We start from the raw sequence: 16,937 nt of genomic DNA on the forward strand, positions 1-16,937 counted from the left end.
AAAATTTTCCATTAGCATTGGTATCAATCATTCAGACATCGGTTTTTTTAGAGGCTTAATTTGAATGCCACTGGAGAACAGTGATAAGGGATTTCCTTTCATATTTTGACTGAATTTCATAACTAAACACTGTGATTTACACTTGTAAATGTTCTTGTTATATCCATTATATTTTCTATAATTTTTACATCAGTTCTCAATGCAGTTACAAGCTTACCGTATTGTGCTTGTTAATTATGTGTAAGTATGCTTTTGCATGAAAGTATGCCAACTTTGCTGTGTTCAGGCATTGCCGCTGAAGGATCTCGGCAACACTAGATAGTTACTGTATTGGTTTTCATCACCGCTAAATGTTGCCGTGTATAGTTGCCAGCTATTGTTTTCTATAACCTTCCTTTTTCAAGTAATGCAGTCACTCAAGATTGCTAAGCCAGTTGGAGCCATTGTGTTAAAAAGGGGAGAAGAGGTCGGGCTCTGCCTACTCTCTCTCCCCATTGGCTAATAACACTCATGCCACCAACCTTATTCTATTTTTAAACCAGATCCAGCTCTGCACTTTGAGATTTTCCCCATATGTAAAGACCTCCAGTTTGTTATTTATGAAAACTACAAATTAACTAAAAATTTGTCATTTTTATGTTAGCATTTCACCATATTTGGTTAAACATGAGTAATCCCCACTCCTTTGTCTTGAGCAGTTGAAGCCAGGATTTCATCAGTAGAGGTCTTTATTTCCTTTTATCAGTGATGTTCTGGCCCTTACTACAGATCTCTCAAGGTGTTTCCATTTCTATTACTATTCAGACTGTTCCTTACATATTCTCATCACTTGTCAAAATTATATCAGTCTTAATACGTATCTTTTTGTTTTCCTTTTGCTGGACCCAGCATCTCTCACCCTCTTCCTAATTTGCAGTATGATCTTCCCCAATATTTTGGCCATGAATCTTGGTATTATATAGTCACCTGTGGAAAATTCAATAACAGAAAAAGGCCCATGAGAGCAAGAAAAGGAAGGATCTGGTAAGCATACATAGAGAAAAAGGTAGAGCATAGAAGCAAAATAGCAAAAAAATAGATGCAGTAACAAATGGAAAAATCTAATTGCAGTAGGGATAATTGGATTGCATCAGACAGTGAGGAAGCTTCAGAAGAGGATAGTTGTGCAAATAGTGCCCAGTACTCCAAATAATTCCAAAAACTTGAGGAGAATGGAAGATATGTAAAAGGGGTACATTATTTAAAAGATGAAAATGGAGAAATTGGAGTTGAAGGGAAAGGAATAATGAGACAGTGGAGGCAGGAATTCGAAAAATTTGTATAAAGAGAATAAACATGAACTTAGGATGTCAGGATGATAGAGAGACCACCAGAGATCATAACTTATGAAAAGGTTAAGAGGGCCCTTGGGAATATGAAAAGTACAAAAGTCTCAGGAAACATTGAGATTTCTTAAAGATGCTGGAGAACTGGTTAAGGATGAGCTAAACATAATATTGTTGCTGGAACTTGTTATATTAATGGAGATGGTGCTAGAGAAAAGGTGAAGAAAACTTTTTAAAATAAGTGATCATCAGTTTGGCCTCATACCAGAGAAATTCACTACAGAGGCAGTTTTATTTTTAAAGGGCAATCACAGGAAAACGTTCAAGTATTTATGTATCTTGAGAAGGTTTTTGACGGTTTACTATTACAAACAATTAGATGGACATTACAATAGCATAGAGTACAGGAAAACTTACTAAGCTATAGATGTTGCCGCATCTTTACACAAAGGTCTATCAGTAGAATTTGAGATAAATGTTGGTGCCCATCAGGGCTCAGCCTTGAGTCCTTTATTGTTTATCACAGGGATGCAGAAAGCTATAAAAGGTGCAGAATGAGAGGGCCCTGGGAGTTGTTAAATGCTGATGACATTGTTAACAGTAAATTTAGAGAAGAGATAGAAATGTTTGAAGGATGGAAGAGTGTAAGGGAGAGGATAGAATTAAAAATTGGTTAATCAACAAAGCTTATGGTGACTGAAAAATGTGCACTCAATAAAGTGGCTGTGTGACTGCTGTTGGAAGGATGATGTGGTGAATTAGTACTTTGCTCAGGTTTACAAAATGCGCAGGGGATAAGAGATTTTTCCTTCCCAAAATGTATAAAACCAAATAAAAGAGAGGAGGAAATGGGGCAATATGTTGCAGTGAGGAGCTGGTCTTAGAAGAGTAGAACATGTCTGTGACCTTGGGGATACCCCATATTAGGGTACCACTTACAGTGCACCTCATATGGCACACTTCAGATGATACAGAATGTTCTTTGCAGCATCCTGTTGTACCTAGCTGCTTGCTTTTTGTTTTACTTTTCGTGCTCTCCTTGGCCTCTTTCTCTTTAGCTGTCCAACTTCTGTAATTTTGCTTTAGTTTTCACTGCTCATTTAAGAACAGATGTATTTGTAACCCCTATGAGTGTAGAAATATGACTCGGTAGTCTTGTTAAAGTAATTTACAAATAATGAGGACCTTGGGATACACTGAACTTTGGTGCAGTAGAGTTGCCCTAGGGAAAAGAGTACATCAGCCTGGGTGAGATAAAAGGGGAGCGTTGGACACCAGTAAATAAAAGTACCCTATTAGTAAACAGAACAAAAACTTTTGATGCTAGGGTAATGCTCTTACTGCAACTGTGCATCAGAGACATTGGCCACTTACAGGAAAAGTAGAGACTATTTCAGAAAGTTGTGACTTGAAGACTGAGATTCATGGACTAAGATTCATGAGGTGAAAGATCATATTACTCATGAAATAGTTACAGTGAGAAGTTGTGTCCAGTAGCTGGAAAATAGACAGATCTCAAAGATTGAGATGATGGGGCATACGAGTATGATGAGAAGTGGATGTAGCTGGATGAAGAAGGTCAAGGATATTGAAAAGGGGCTAGACCTGTTGGGAATTTGGGTGGACAGGGCACAAGACTAAAAAGATTAGAGAGAGAGGTAATTTCCCATCTGTCTTCATCTTTGAGAAATTTCTTAAAAATGCTGTTGGTAAGGAGGATAGGCTCCATGAATGACTAAAAGATTTAATAGCACTGGCAGCATAACCTTTTGACTTGTTTCATGGATCTTCCTTAAACTTTCAATAGAATTAAGGTTAAAAAAGTAATTTAGTCTGCCATATTTTTAAATTGTATATTAGTTAAACATAAAACATTTTGAAAAATATGGAGATTTAAGTTGTCATTGAGCTGGAGGATGGAATAAAAAAGAAGTTGACCAAGTGCTTTTGTGTTTAACAAGTACTGAAAGGTTTAAGATAGTGATGTCACATGTCTCAGAGGTCCCTCAGGAGACTCAAAAATTGAGGAGTTAAAGTACTTCAAAGCCTTAAATGTCTTTACTCTAAGGTTGGGACTTTTTCAGTTCATTTTCAAACTGTAAAAGTAGTAAAGGCTATCAAGTTATATACAGGTGCCATAAAAAGTATTTTAAAAAGTTGTAAGCAAGTTTTAGAAGTGAGGAAATGCATATACACAAAAATGAAAAAGTCCAAATGTTATGATAAAGTGACCTTTTACATTACCTCAGGTTGAAACAGGTATTAAAAGCTTAATTGAATAAGTGCCGAGCAATCTGCTGCTTAGTTAACTTTTGTGAGGATTTAAAGAAATTTCAGACTTTGAGATAGTAAGATGAGACAGTAAAAAGTGGGACAAGCATTGCAGTAATAGACAATACAAAAAAGTATGGCCTGTAGTGTAGAAAGTATGGTGAAGTAAGATTGCTAGAGCACGCAGTTAAGGCATGGATCAGGTATTTAGTGCATTTTATGTATGTTTTTCTTACAACTTGTCAAGAACTTGAGGATAGTTTGGTAAGCTTTTTATCTACTGTGTTGCAGGTGTGGAGATTCTGTTTTCCAAAGACTTAGCAGTTTTTGGTTTATAGACATGTTCGTTTTAAAATATAATCATGCAAACTAAGAAATTTGTATATATCATTGTTATCATGTTATCTTAATAATTCTTGCTTTTATCAGTGGCAAGTATTGTTTTGATTTTCTTTGTTTATGTGTTTTTCCTCTCATAAAAGCTTCACTGAACTTTTTTGTTCTCTGAATACAAGAAGTGTTCTTTAATTTGTATGTTTTGAGAGGAATTGGTCTTTTAATAATTTAATATTTTGTGCAACCTTTCACAGACATTTGATATCACCTTTTTTGTTTTTTCTTTTGTGTTGTAATGCATGATGCTTAGTTATTTTACAGGAGTAAATGATATATTAGAAAAAAGTGAAGAAGAATATGAGAAATTGAAGTTTGACAAGCATGATCTTGATGGTGATGGAGCTCTTCACATTATAGAGGCTCAGAGACTGCTATCTCCCACTAATGTGTAAGAATTATATTCCATTCCTTAATTTTGTATGAGTTTTGAAAGGTAATTCCATGATTAATGTGACTGGCACTGGCTGGTCTAGCCGTTGTGTGAATCACATTTCTTTTGAAGGTTACTGTAATTACCATTTTGTTGTTACTTTCAAGATTTTACATTTGAGTGAGTATTAGTCCCATACAAGAATTACTTGGTAAGTATTAAGTAATCTTATTGGTCTTGATGCAAGATATTAGCTTTATATGCATTGCAACTTATTCATATTCATCCAGTATAAACAATATTTTCTGGAGGTTCCTTGGCATGTAGCGTTTTATCAGGAGCATTGCAGACTTTTGATTTAATATTTAATTTATAATGTTTTAAGTCATTTCATACTTGGAGGGTACATACTGTATTGTGGACAAACAGTATCAAGAAGATATATACTAAAGTACCATGATTATCATCATTTTAGCACTATTTGCTTTGCTTTCTCTCATTGTACAGTATGTAGTTGATAAATGACAAGAATTTCATGGTACCTTACTTTATTTTGGTAGTGGATGAGACTTTAAATATATTTTGTTTGGTTTTTGATGGGCTTTGTCTGCTGAAGACAAGTTAGATTCCATAAATTTGTTTGGAATTTCAAATGGGTCATCATTGAGAGAGAGTTACAACCCCTCTCTCATTGCATTTTTCTTTAGGTTTGCTTCTGAACAGCAGGTGTGTTTGTTACTACTCTGTTGGCGCTTGTTTCATATTTTTTTTTTTTTTACTTTGCTTTATTATCTGCATATTGATCAATATACTGCAGATAATCAAGCAATTGGAAACTTCTAGTTTTTATTCTCATAACTTTTGCTCACTTTTTCTTGACGACATGTATACCAATTATACTTTTGAAGGTCCATAACTTACCTGTACTGGTAAGCATTTAGGAGACATCTCTGTTAATCTTTAGTAGCGACTTCATTGTCCAGAAGGTTGTATGAGATTGTTAATTTTGACTGATATCTATTGGAGGTTGAGTAATTGGGGTCAAGAGGTATAGCATGGCTACATTTCCATATTCCTGATCAGGGAGGCATCATGATTAATCTTATGTGAACAGGCACTTATTCTTGCTGACCATCTTGTTTGTATAATGGGAATGGATACAGTAATTCATACTATCCCTGGCTTATCAACCCTGATAACTTAATTGACCTTTGTCAGGATCACTTAGGTTGTATTGGCTGTAGCTACCAACATTCTTCCAGGTGTCCACCTTATTTGTTGCTTCAGTTTCTGCCCCTTACATTAGAAGAGGCCCTTCTGATGAGCCCTAGGAGATTATAAAAATGTAACTTGGTTATGTGATTGAGCCACCTTATAGATATACAAACACTGTAGTCATAATGGTTACAGATAAGATGTTAGTGATATTTATAAAATTTCTTCATTTGGTCTTCACCCCATTGTATTATTGTAAATAAGTGTTAGGATCTTATTTGTGTGGGGGATAACTCCAAAATTTTTGACCTAGTTTAAAATTTCTCAATACGTACTTTAAATGAGCTAATATTGTACTCTAAATCCTGCTGCCAAACCTTGCAAGTTAGATTTAATGTTAGAATAATGGACAATTGTAATGAGTGAGGTGACTGTGACCCCTGTCGCAAGGTTAGCTCACCCTCAGTGCGCTTAGTTAATTTAAAGACTGTATGAGTATATGTTTTAACAAGAGGAAAGGTCTTAAACTCTGAGGGCTGACTTAAATACTGCCACAAGTCAGGGGTGAATATATTTTTTTTTTACTTTTAGTTACCCATAATTTAGTTGCACTCTTGAAATAAACAGAGGAATGGCCAAGGGGTTACTGTTAATCCTATGTTAAGTATCAGCAAGAAACTGTGATTGTTAGGATTGATTGCAGTACAAGGTCCTTGCCCTCAGAAATTGACAAATCCAAGAAATGAAGTGTAATTTAAGGTCTGGACTCATGTTGGTACTTACTTTTCAGGGTTCATTGTTTTTATTGTTAATAGTAAGCTGTGGATTTATTTACATTACCTGTATTTATATATGTGTGTGTTGGGCTGTTAAAAACTGTGTGTGCTCTTGTTGTTCCCTCAGTTTTAGGAAATTTCGTGGAATGACTGAAGCAGGTGCAATTAATTCATCTGTTTATGTTGTATAGGGCCAAAAATGAAACCAACTTATTTAATGGGAGAGAGGTGTTTTTAGTTTTTCTTAGACATTTGTTTATTTTTGTGTCTACAGTTTACCACTTGCATTTCAGGTTTTGATAATATTACATACTGTACTGTACAATGTAGTAATAATATAAGTTATTAACAGGAAAGGAGCAGGATCGTGAGTGGCTGTTAACAGAGAAAGACAAGTTTGACAATGATCATGATGTAGATAGAAATGGAATTCTCGACAGGAATGAGATCTTGTCTTGGATTGTCCCATCAAATGAGTAGGCATTAAATTTTTTTGTAGCATGTTGTAGTATATGTTAGAAACTAACTTGCTTTCAGTATTTGTGCATGCAGTGCTAATGCAGAGGTTAATTGTCAGATTCATGATAAAAGTTCTTCCAGTCTTATGCTTTGCCTTGAATTTGTAACAGATTTAGTGTAATGGTCTCTGCATAATGTATCCTGGGTGTAGTCTGTGGAGGGAAATGTAAATGGTGAACACAAGCTTTTGTGTTAATGTGAGTTACAACCTTAGTACCTTAAAACTAGACAACAAACAAAATTACAGTTAAGAACTTGCCTAACCCATGTCTCCACTGCCAAAAGCTTTTTCTTCATCACTGACTTTCAGTTACAGAAATACATCAATTACTTTTCAATCTTATTTCTTTTATCTTTTGTATTTCATCATCTTTATCACTCCAAAAGCATTTGATTGTACGTAGATATTTGTATTCATAATTATCATGAGTTCCCTGGTTACTACTTCCAAATACACTAACCTTAATAATGTCTGGTTAACCCTTTTGAGATCCTGATGACATCATCCAGTTCCCAGCCCTTGAGATGCAAAAGGCATTGTCTGCCCAAAGTTTTCATTGAACTTTAATTTATTTTGATTGTGTTGGTTTCCATTTTTAATATACAGTACTACAAAACATTTCAGGTTTTCTGCTTCAGAATTGCACCAAATCCAGCTTAATACATTAAAAAACTAAATTCACAGCAAGCAATAAAAGGAAATCATTGCTATGTCCTAATTCAATGTACTTTGCAGCAGACAAATTTTAGAACATCCCCAAAATCCCAGAGTGCTAAGTGAAAACATTTGCTGAAGAATCCTTAAGTCAGTAGTCTTTCTCTGGTGCCTATATTTCATAGCAATTTCAATAAGTATGGTAGTGGGGAAATGATAGGAAAAGAAAAAAAATATGAAACTATTACTTTTATTAAAGCACATTACATTAATCAACTACGACACTCATAATAATAAAGCAGTCAAGGAAATAACAAATGTTTATAGAACTAAACTTATAAAAGCTTTAACCACTATTTGGTTGTGAGTGCTCAATCCTCCCTGATACATGTAATCTATATTTTGTTGCCTTTTCATGTGAAGAGGAGGATTGTAGTCCATAAGTTTCCCTGCTGTTACTTTAACAGTTTCTGGGAAGAAAGGTGCATGTGATATACAATTCCATTCTCCTCCAAAGCTTGCTTTTAATACCCAGAAAGGTAGAAAGTGTGGCAGTAGGAATGTTGGCACAGATTGTCACTTCAAATAACTTGGTTATATGATCTATACACCTGAAAGTATAGTATATAAGTATGAAAGTAATTGTTATATACTCAGCCTCCCCACTATATACTGGTATTTGGGTAACTTAACCATCATAATACATACTGTATAGCAGAGTGCTTGGCTTGCAACAGCTACACTTTTGTTTAAATAGTGAATAAAGCACTAATTTGTAAACACTAAATGACTCGTAGTATCAAGAAATAAAATCTAGTTAATGCTTAAAGCTTCAGTTTTCTATGATAAAAGTTAAATTGAAGGAAGTAACTTTGGAATTATCTTCCTTATTAGATTTCTTAATCAATGAAATGGGAATAAAGTTTGAAGCTGTTTACTAGCAAATAGCTGACTGTTGAATTTTTAAAAGTATGTAAAGGGGGTTTTAATTCATATGAACACATTCATTATTATGTTTCCTTAGTACAGGCTTCTTTCTTAGAATGGAAGTGCCTTCATATCATCCATTCTTTTGAGACCAATGGTAGCTACTGTACTTACAAAAGGTTTTGGCAGGAGAAGCTAGGAACTTTTCCAAGTTCAGAAGGACTTATGTTATCTTTATTTATTTCCCATCAACCTATCCACAGTTTTTCTGCCACAGCAGGACATCAGGCAAAGTAAAATTTGTAATGTATGTGGAATTGGCAGAATTCTGTGTAGGATTTTGTATGAAAGTTCAGTAGAGTAGAAAATATATCTAGAAGCTTTTTGCCTAGAATTCTGTGTTGCATGTTATCAAGGTACAAAGGGATTTTGTGGCCGAAAGTTGTCTTGCAACTTTTAGTATTTCTATATGGAATGCTAGATTGGGTAGCAAAATCTTTAACGTTATGACATTGAGAAGCATGATAGAAACCCTGACACCACCACTAGGAATGAAAAAGAATTTTGTAGGATGGAAAATAGTTATTAGTAATATTACAGAACTTGAGTGAGATAGGAGAGCCTCCTTGTAAAAGCTGCTCTACTAAAGCATACTGAGCCAAAAGTAATAACTGACTCATGTCTGAAAACTGAGTAGTGAAAAGAAATTATTTGTAATGAATATTACCTACTTTTAAAGTTAGCTTTATCATTTCGTCATTTGTTGCGATCGGCATTTTAAACAAATCAGAATGTGCTTGGGTAACCTGCGAGGGTTGTCACTGTAGTCATCAGTTTTCCCACCAGATGGTGCTGGAATGTATACATTCTTGTCATATTTCTTCATGCCGACCTGCTATATGGGTGGCCGGATCTGCGTTTGTAATACTTTGTTGATTTCTGGCTGATTTTCTCCTGTACGGTACTGTGCTTGTTTCTGTTTTTGCTTTATGCCATCTACAACAAGCAGAGATGAAAGCATTAGGCTGCATAGGAAAGACTTTGTGAAAACTGAATGTTTAGATTTGCAAGATGACCTCATAGCCTATGTTAGACTAGCTGCTCAGGCATAAAGGTGGTTTTCTTGATATGTAGGTTTTGAGTGATCTGGTGAGAGGATGTAAATTTTGTGTAGTATCAGATGTTAGAGGCTGATATTTATGTAAACAATTAGTTAGGGCACACCAGAAGCCTACCCAGCCTTTTCCTTTTGTCTTCTGGTGTTGCTTCTCCTTCATTAACCTACCTGATAGCCTAGATTAATTCCTCTCTCTCATTCTGCTCCACCTTTTTTCTCCCAGTGTCGTTCAGGAGAAAAATAATGATTGAAATTTATTAGTTAGGATTTCGATAAAAAATGTTAGGGCCAAGATCCCCCCCCCCTCCCCCCAGGTTTTGTCCCGTTTCAGTTTCCCCCATGAGAGAGGTGTCGGAGCCTTGGCATCTGTCTGTAGCTCGCCCTCTGAACTGCCCCCTGTCAGCTGGTTGTCTTCTCTGACGGGGAACCAAGGCTTGTCTTGGGACCGAGGTTCTGTGCCCTTCGACACCTCTCTCTCATCTGTTTTCCTGGTTTGGGTTTTTGCGCCAAACTTGTGGTGAGTTTAGTGGTTGACACTCGCGTTTGCTGGCTCCGTGTTGCCAACTGTGACAAGCTCAGATCTGCTAAACATAGCTTTTTCGCTAAGTTGGCAGCACTGGCTGGCTCACATAACATCCCTTTTAGAGAGAGTGAATTGATGTATGTGAACCGGTAGAGTTAGGGTTTCAGACGTATTATGTTGGCCTCAGTAGTTCTGAACTGGTATCGTCCCCAACCAGACGATAACCACCCCCGCTCAGTTTTCCCCTCTGTTGCCTCGTATTAGTCACCTGGTGACAATTATTCCTTTGTGTAGCAGCTCTTCCTCTTCTGCCACCTACTAAGCTAGAGTGAGTTAACCTGATTTTAGCACAGCTTCTCGATAATCTCCTCTTAAGTATTGTGTAGTCGCTCCGACTGTTGTCACTGTTACATGATGATGTCAATCTGTGCAGAGGACACTTGACTGTCATCAAGGTTACATGGTGACGTCATACAAGAATCCTCTCCCTTCTCCACCTAAATACCCGCTCCTCCATCCGGTATTTTTACCCGGCATTCTGTGTCACCATTACTCACATTCCGGCCACAGTTCACCTCTTCCACTTCAGTTCCTCCATTTGGACTTGAGTTTCAGCCATGTTTTGGTTGATTCTCCTTTAGTATTTAAGTGGTGCATAGCTCACTTTGTTCTGTATTCTCTTCCTTTGGCCAAATTGAATCCGTTAACCAGGGGCTCTTTAGTTTACTTCTACCTCGGCTCCTGTTAAAGCGAGTAAGAAGTTAACTGATTATGGTAGGGTACGTTCTCATGAAGTACAGGCAGTCCCCGGTTAATTCAGAACATTGAATTACATGAAAACTAAGTGAAACCAAAGTAGAATCACCCTAAAAGAATGAACAAGAACATAGTTAATTGAATGATGAAAATTTTAAGCAAGAATGACATAATTACCTGGAAGGTAAAGCCTTAGATTGCAACCCAACATGATGTTTGTTCCATGGAGTCACACAGAAGAATGAATGGAGACAAATATATGCAGAGAGAATCTTGATTGATATATGTGGAAGCAACTGGAGTTCTTCACCTGGAGGAAAGACAATAAATACAGTGTATGGTTTATTGGGTTGTAAAAAAATACAGTAAGCTTAGGACCAGAGTCTCAGCCAAATTGGGAAATATTAAATTTTGCTTGTTTTACAGTCAGTGTCATTAACATCACCCAAATTTATGTTTTCATTTTTGCTTAATATCTACAGTCACTTCATTAACATCACCCAAATTTTTTTTAATTTGGCTTAATATCTTCTACATTTCTGCAGTGCATTTGAGTACACATAATCACTCGTACTTAAATATTGATACTGCATGATTTACACACATCTATGATATAATTTTATGGAAACAAAAGTTGTCTTCTAATACTGTAGGTTATTAAAAAAAAATTTTTTAAGCTTAGGACTAGTCTCTGAGCCAAATTAGGAAATATTAATTTTGCTCATATATACATCCATAAAAGTTATAGTCAGTTTCACTAACAACCAAATTTATGTTTTCATTTAGGCTTCATATCTTATACATTTCTGCAATGCAATTGAGTACACACAATCACTCATAGTTAAATACTGATACTGCTTGATTTACATACATCAGCAGTATAATTTTATGGAAACAAAACCCGTCTTACCCTGCTTTTACTTTTATATGCTATTAAGTATTCTTTCCTTTAAAGTATATGCTATATTTAATGGTAATGTATACTAGTGCCCTTAGTAATTTGGGAAGTGTCATGATGTTTCATGTTTTATTTTACTATACTACTTTAGTACAGCATGCCTTAATTTCTCATTTTTTTAACTAGATTTCCATTTTCACTGGGAGTCAGTAGCATGATTTGTGTATAATGCAATTAACATCTTTATAGACATGCTTTATCCTCATTTACGATTTGAAACCTTTCAGGGATATTGCAGAGGATGAGGTGGATCACCTGTTTGCTGCAGCTGATGATGATGCAGATGATGTACTTTCATTCCTTGAAGTCTTGGATCATCATGATGTCTTTGTAGGATCAGAGGCTACTGACTACGGTGATCACTTGCACAATCTTGACCGTTTTGAAGACGAGTTGTGAGACAACTATGCATAGCATTCCTTCACAAACAGTGCCCTCTTTTGAATATGTACTTAGAAAAAGTGATGAAGGTTGTTTAACAGAGAGTGCTTTATATATGAAACTGACTTGCTTACTACTAATCTGTTTTTTCCCAGTTGCAATATCCATTGTGTTAGATCATGTAATAATTGGAATCTCTGCTTATTTTAGATATATTTATTCTTATTTATGATGACAGTAAATTTTCTTAATATTACCAGGTCTGGTCATTTTGTAAGAAAGTGATATTTTCTGATGGATTTTTATGAGTTTCAGTCTGCTGGAACTTGGTGATTTGTATCAAGTTGGGAAGGGCTATACTACCAAATATAATTTGCAATAGGTTGGCATTTTCAGGTGTATGACAAACTTTTAACAAAGACGTGAGGCTTGGTGTACACCAAGTTTTGGCAAAGAACAACAATGGGCATAATGAATTACTCTGTTCATGAAAATCTCATCAGAATTGGTCATTGTCTGTCAGCCAATGTCACATTGATACCTTAGTTCTGTATAAAGCTAGATTTTGTGTAACCTATTTAATATTGCATTATGCAAAGCATTTAGCACATGAAGATACTATTTGTCAATGAACACTGTGTTGTGTTGTTTGAGTGTATGTAAGTTGGTTTAGGTGCCATACTGAACAAGTCAGTGCAGGTTTTTTTTTTTTTTTTGCTGTACCTGTATTCATGACTTAAGATTGTTTATTTTGCACAACTTTGATAGATTTTCTTCTAAGAACTTATTGCAGTTTCGGGTGTAGCATTTTGCCTGACAGTATTTTGTTATGTATTATTTTTAGGCATTGAATGTGTAATCCATATTTATAAAGAAAATATACTCTTAAGGTATATTTTTTATAGAACATTATAGAATATCATCACTTGTTAGTTAGTTTAAGCCAATAGTTAGTAAAGTATTTTTTAAGTGGGGACTGATTATCCAAAATTAAAAAAGCACTTCACCCCTGAAGCAAGTACAGTAGTCTAGACGAGCTCTGGAACCCTTTGTGGGAGCTCACAATAGGGAGAATGCTTTGTCCTTGACAGCTTAAACTAATGTAATTGTCCCTGTGAGTATGATTGGGTTGCATTCCATCACAACCTAGTGTTAAAGCAAGTATCATGACCAACCCCCAACTGACTGTGACCCAACCATCCCATTGCTGTTTATCAGTATATTTCTTAACTAGTCATACTTGTTTGACCTTTGGTCATTTATAAATAACATACATGATAATTTTGTAATTCACTGGTCAAGTATAACTATGTACGGTATTAATAATTATAATTTGGACCAAATATGACTGGAAACCCTCTAATTATTGAAGACTACCAAACAGAATGAAGGTGCAAAAACGTAAATTTGGAAAAAAAAAAAAAAAAAAAAAGTCAAAAATTTTTCAGAACTTACTTATTTCCAATTCAGGAATTTCAACAATTCCTTCTTGTGAAAGATGAACTGTAGAAAACATTCATTACGTTCTTGATGTTATCTTGCAGTTGTAATTATTTTTTCCTTTTCCCAGGACTTGGAGATTCACAGCATGTACATTCATGCCAAGTTCATAGGAAATGGCTGAAATTGATATTCAAAGAGATTGCATTGCTGCTGCATTTCATTATGACCATTCAGGGCTGACTAATGCCATGCTTGAAAACTAAGTTTTATAAAAGATGCCTGTAATGATTCAGCATTTCGTCCAGCATTGCAGTGCCTCATGCCTCCTAAGGATGAGCTTTCCTGTAAATAAAAAGAAAATTTATATTGGAAATTTGCTATTCAAATTATCGAACTGCATATGCAGGGATGAATGTATGGTTCATAACATTATTAGCTGCTCGAAGACAGGAATAACAAGCACATATAGTTCAGAACCAAAACATTACCTGTAGATTTCATGGAAACTTGTTAGGTTTAGCACAACCACAGTAATTGTGCTGCAAAATATGTTATGAGACAAACTTATGTAGAAATTTAATTTTTGAAGAGATATGTTTATTTCTACTCAGGTATTGACTAGAATACTATTGCAGCTTATGTTTTTAGTCTGTTTATTCACAGTCTTTAGCCAAACTGTTTTATTTTGATGAAAGTAATTATTGTCAGTTAAGGACAATGAAAATATATCAATATAACTGGATCCGAGTTGTTACCATCATCATCTGGTAATGTGCAGTGCAAAAGTATTGTATTTTTCAGTGTATTTTTTATTTTACTTGACGTTCAAATGAAAAATTTTCAAGTAAAACTTATATAAAGAATTTAAGTGTTAATTGGCACTGCAACAGCAAAGGTGTTTGATGTATGAGTATGGTTTTAGTCATTAACAGTTTCAGCGCTACTTTTCTGAAACATCTTGCTGACAATTTGTGAAATGTGAATTGTGTGTTTGGAATAGATTTCTGTATGAAAAATCCTTGTGATTTTTGTTTCAATTAACAAATCCCACAAATAAGTTTTTCCAATTTATCAAACCATAAATGTAATACAGTATCTGGGTTCAACAGAAGATTTTGCCTTGTCCACATTTGTGAAATTGGTAAGTTTTAATTGTCTATGTTACTGTAATCCAGTGTATTACTAGTACTATCTACTGTTTAGAATGTGTTTTATGAAGTTCACTCTCGACGTGGTTCGGAAGTCACGTAAAGCCGTTGGTCCCGTTGCTGAATAACCACTGGTTCCATGCAACGTAAAAACACCATACAAACAAACAAAAAACAAAAAATAAAGTTATCTGAAGTAGGAAGTAAAACAATGGGGACCTAAATTATGGCTGGAAAAAGGTTCCAAATGCTAGAAAGTTATTGAGGTCAATTTAAAATGAGTAAATAAAATAATAACTATAAGAGTACACATTTATGCTTAAAAGGTCAAGTTTAACAGTAAAGGTGAATATGCAGTACTGTATCCCTGTTCAGTGGATAAGTCCCTGGCTAAAATAAAGTTTTGTTTGAAATAACCAACTATAAAAATGGTTGGTTTTAACTTGTCTGTCCCCCCACGGGTGATGATGGGGCACGTGCTTGTGTAGCTCATGACTGATGGAAAATTAACATTTCCGATATCAGCTTATTATGATAAAAATTAAAACTTTCTTTGGTAAGATATTTGAACGTTTGTATATACAATAACCCTCACACTACTTTATATAAATCATAAACATGCTGATTTGTGTCAGCAATATGCTTATTCAGGCACAAGAAAGACTAGCTTGCATCAGACAGTTCACTCATATCAGACATAAATGAACGATGGGCTTTTAATCATTATGTTTTAACCCACTGGTATAGCCCAGGCTACATGTAGACCAATGCCCACAGACAGTTCAGATTACAAGATCTCTTTATCATGCAAACTTGATTCTGTGTACAATTTCACTGCATGAATATAAAAACGTCATTTGATACCAAAGTTATATTCAAGTCTGTAAACTTGAAAAATAACATTTAATGATGTTGACCAGCAGAACATGAAGCACTGACAAGCAAACGATAGGCCTATACCACATTTGATTTTGGCCATCTTCCAAGAATACTTTCATTTCAAATCAGTCAAAAATTACTTGCTTATTGTAACCATTATTTATTCATTCAAGTGTCACTCTAATCCCTAACATTAAAAAAAAATGTCTAGGCTAGCCTTTTATGTCATATGTATGTCATCAACACACAAAGGATGACAGGAATTCAAGGGGATTTCAAACTTTTGCTTGATAAGTTATTGGGTGAAATACTCCTGAAATTTCCCAATCACTGAGCTTTTATAAAGATTTCTATACAGTACTCAAGGAAGATTATGTAAATATGCAAAGTATTCTGAAAACAAAACTGCAATGCTACTGCCATGCATTAACAGAAATTTCCCACCTTCCTGCCAATGTTGTAGTGGCTGTTCCTTTCACCTTCCCTAAACAGCCTCATAGACGTTTCTTTTTTTTTTAATACCTACTTATTACCCTTCTCGGGTAAATTACATGAAATAAATTATTAAAATACCTTTTATTCACACACACACAGCCAGATGTCCTTATATTTACCTAAAATGAGGTAAAACTTAATTATTGAAAGCCCAATGTTTGTTTCTTATAAGCTCATCTTTCACGTGCTTGTATCTATTATCAACAAAAATTGGCATGTTTATAAACTATGTATTGTAATGTGCGAAGGTTCTTTGTATATACAAGTATTCAGATGTATTACTGATGAAATATTTTGCATCATTATCACAGTAAGCCAATGATACTGGAAACAATTTCAGCTAATCAAGACCTCTAGCTAGGTTATTGCCACTTCTGCCTAAAACTTATGTTGGTGAGTGGACAGATGCAATGAAATAGACTAGGACTATTAGCAAAAGCTTATTAAAATATAATCTACCCCTGAGGGGCCCAGTAATGCTAACAGACTAAATTACTAGCTGTCTACAAATTAATAGAAAAATATTAAATGCTAAACTTACTTGGTGCTTATATTCCTTATTCATAATATTCTTTCCACCATATACTGGCCATGAATCTTAACATTCATTGGTCACACTTCCAAAACCTCCTCTGATTTCCTTGTCAGAGCAACACTTCTGCTTCATAGGGTAGTAGAAACCTTATGCATCCATCATAGCTGGATGTCCCACCAAAGAAATGCCCTGTTAGTTAACAAACAAATGAACAGTTAATAAAACAACAAAATTCAATCAAAAACTTA

At 35.1% G+C, this 16,937-nt stretch overlaps 2 protein-coding genes across 11 annotated transcripts in view; one reads left to right on the forward strand and one right to left on the reverse strand.

Annotated features, from left to right (window-relative positions):
- Nucleotides 1-14,650, forward strand: part of LOC136839554 (reticulocalbin-2) — a 31,264-nt gene extending 16,614 nt beyond the window's left edge. For 4 of the 10 annotated variants that reach the window (XM_067105803.1, XM_067105801.1, XM_067105800.1 and 1 more), the window contains exons 6-7: nt 6,706-6,829; nt 12,036-14,650. In XM_067105803.1, coding sequence (XP_066961904.1) covers nt 6,706-6,829; nt 12,036-12,207 — 296 coding nt within the window. In that variant the 3' untranslated portion in view covers nt 12,208-14,650. Of the gene's footprint in view, nt 1-4,253; nt 4,381-6,705; nt 6,830-12,035 lie in introns of all 10 variants that reach the window. The other 6 variants (XM_067105799.1, XM_067105797.1, XM_067105798.1 and 3 more) reach the window with 3 other exon arrangements.
- Nucleotides 7,764-16,937, reverse strand: part of LOC136839553 (uncharacterized) — a 35,225-nt gene continuing 26,051 nt past the window's right edge. The window contains exons 9-12 of the transcript XR_010853379.1: nt 16,696-16,878; nt 13,645-13,974; nt 11,028-11,160; nt 7,764-10,835 (exon numbers count right to left, since the gene is read on the reverse strand). The gene's annotated coding sequence lies outside the window, so the exon portion shown is untranslated. The remainder of the gene's footprint in view (nt 10,836-11,027; nt 11,161-13,644; nt 13,975-16,695; nt 16,879-16,937) is intronic.

Source organism: Macrobrachium rosenbergii, chromosome 6, assembly GCF_040412425.1.
Source record: "Macrobrachium rosenbergii isolate ZJJX-2024 chromosome 6, ASM4041242v1, whole genome shotgun sequence".
Classification (NCBI taxonomy): domain Eukaryota; kingdom Metazoa; phylum Arthropoda; class Malacostraca; order Decapoda; family Palaemonidae; genus Macrobrachium; species Macrobrachium rosenbergii.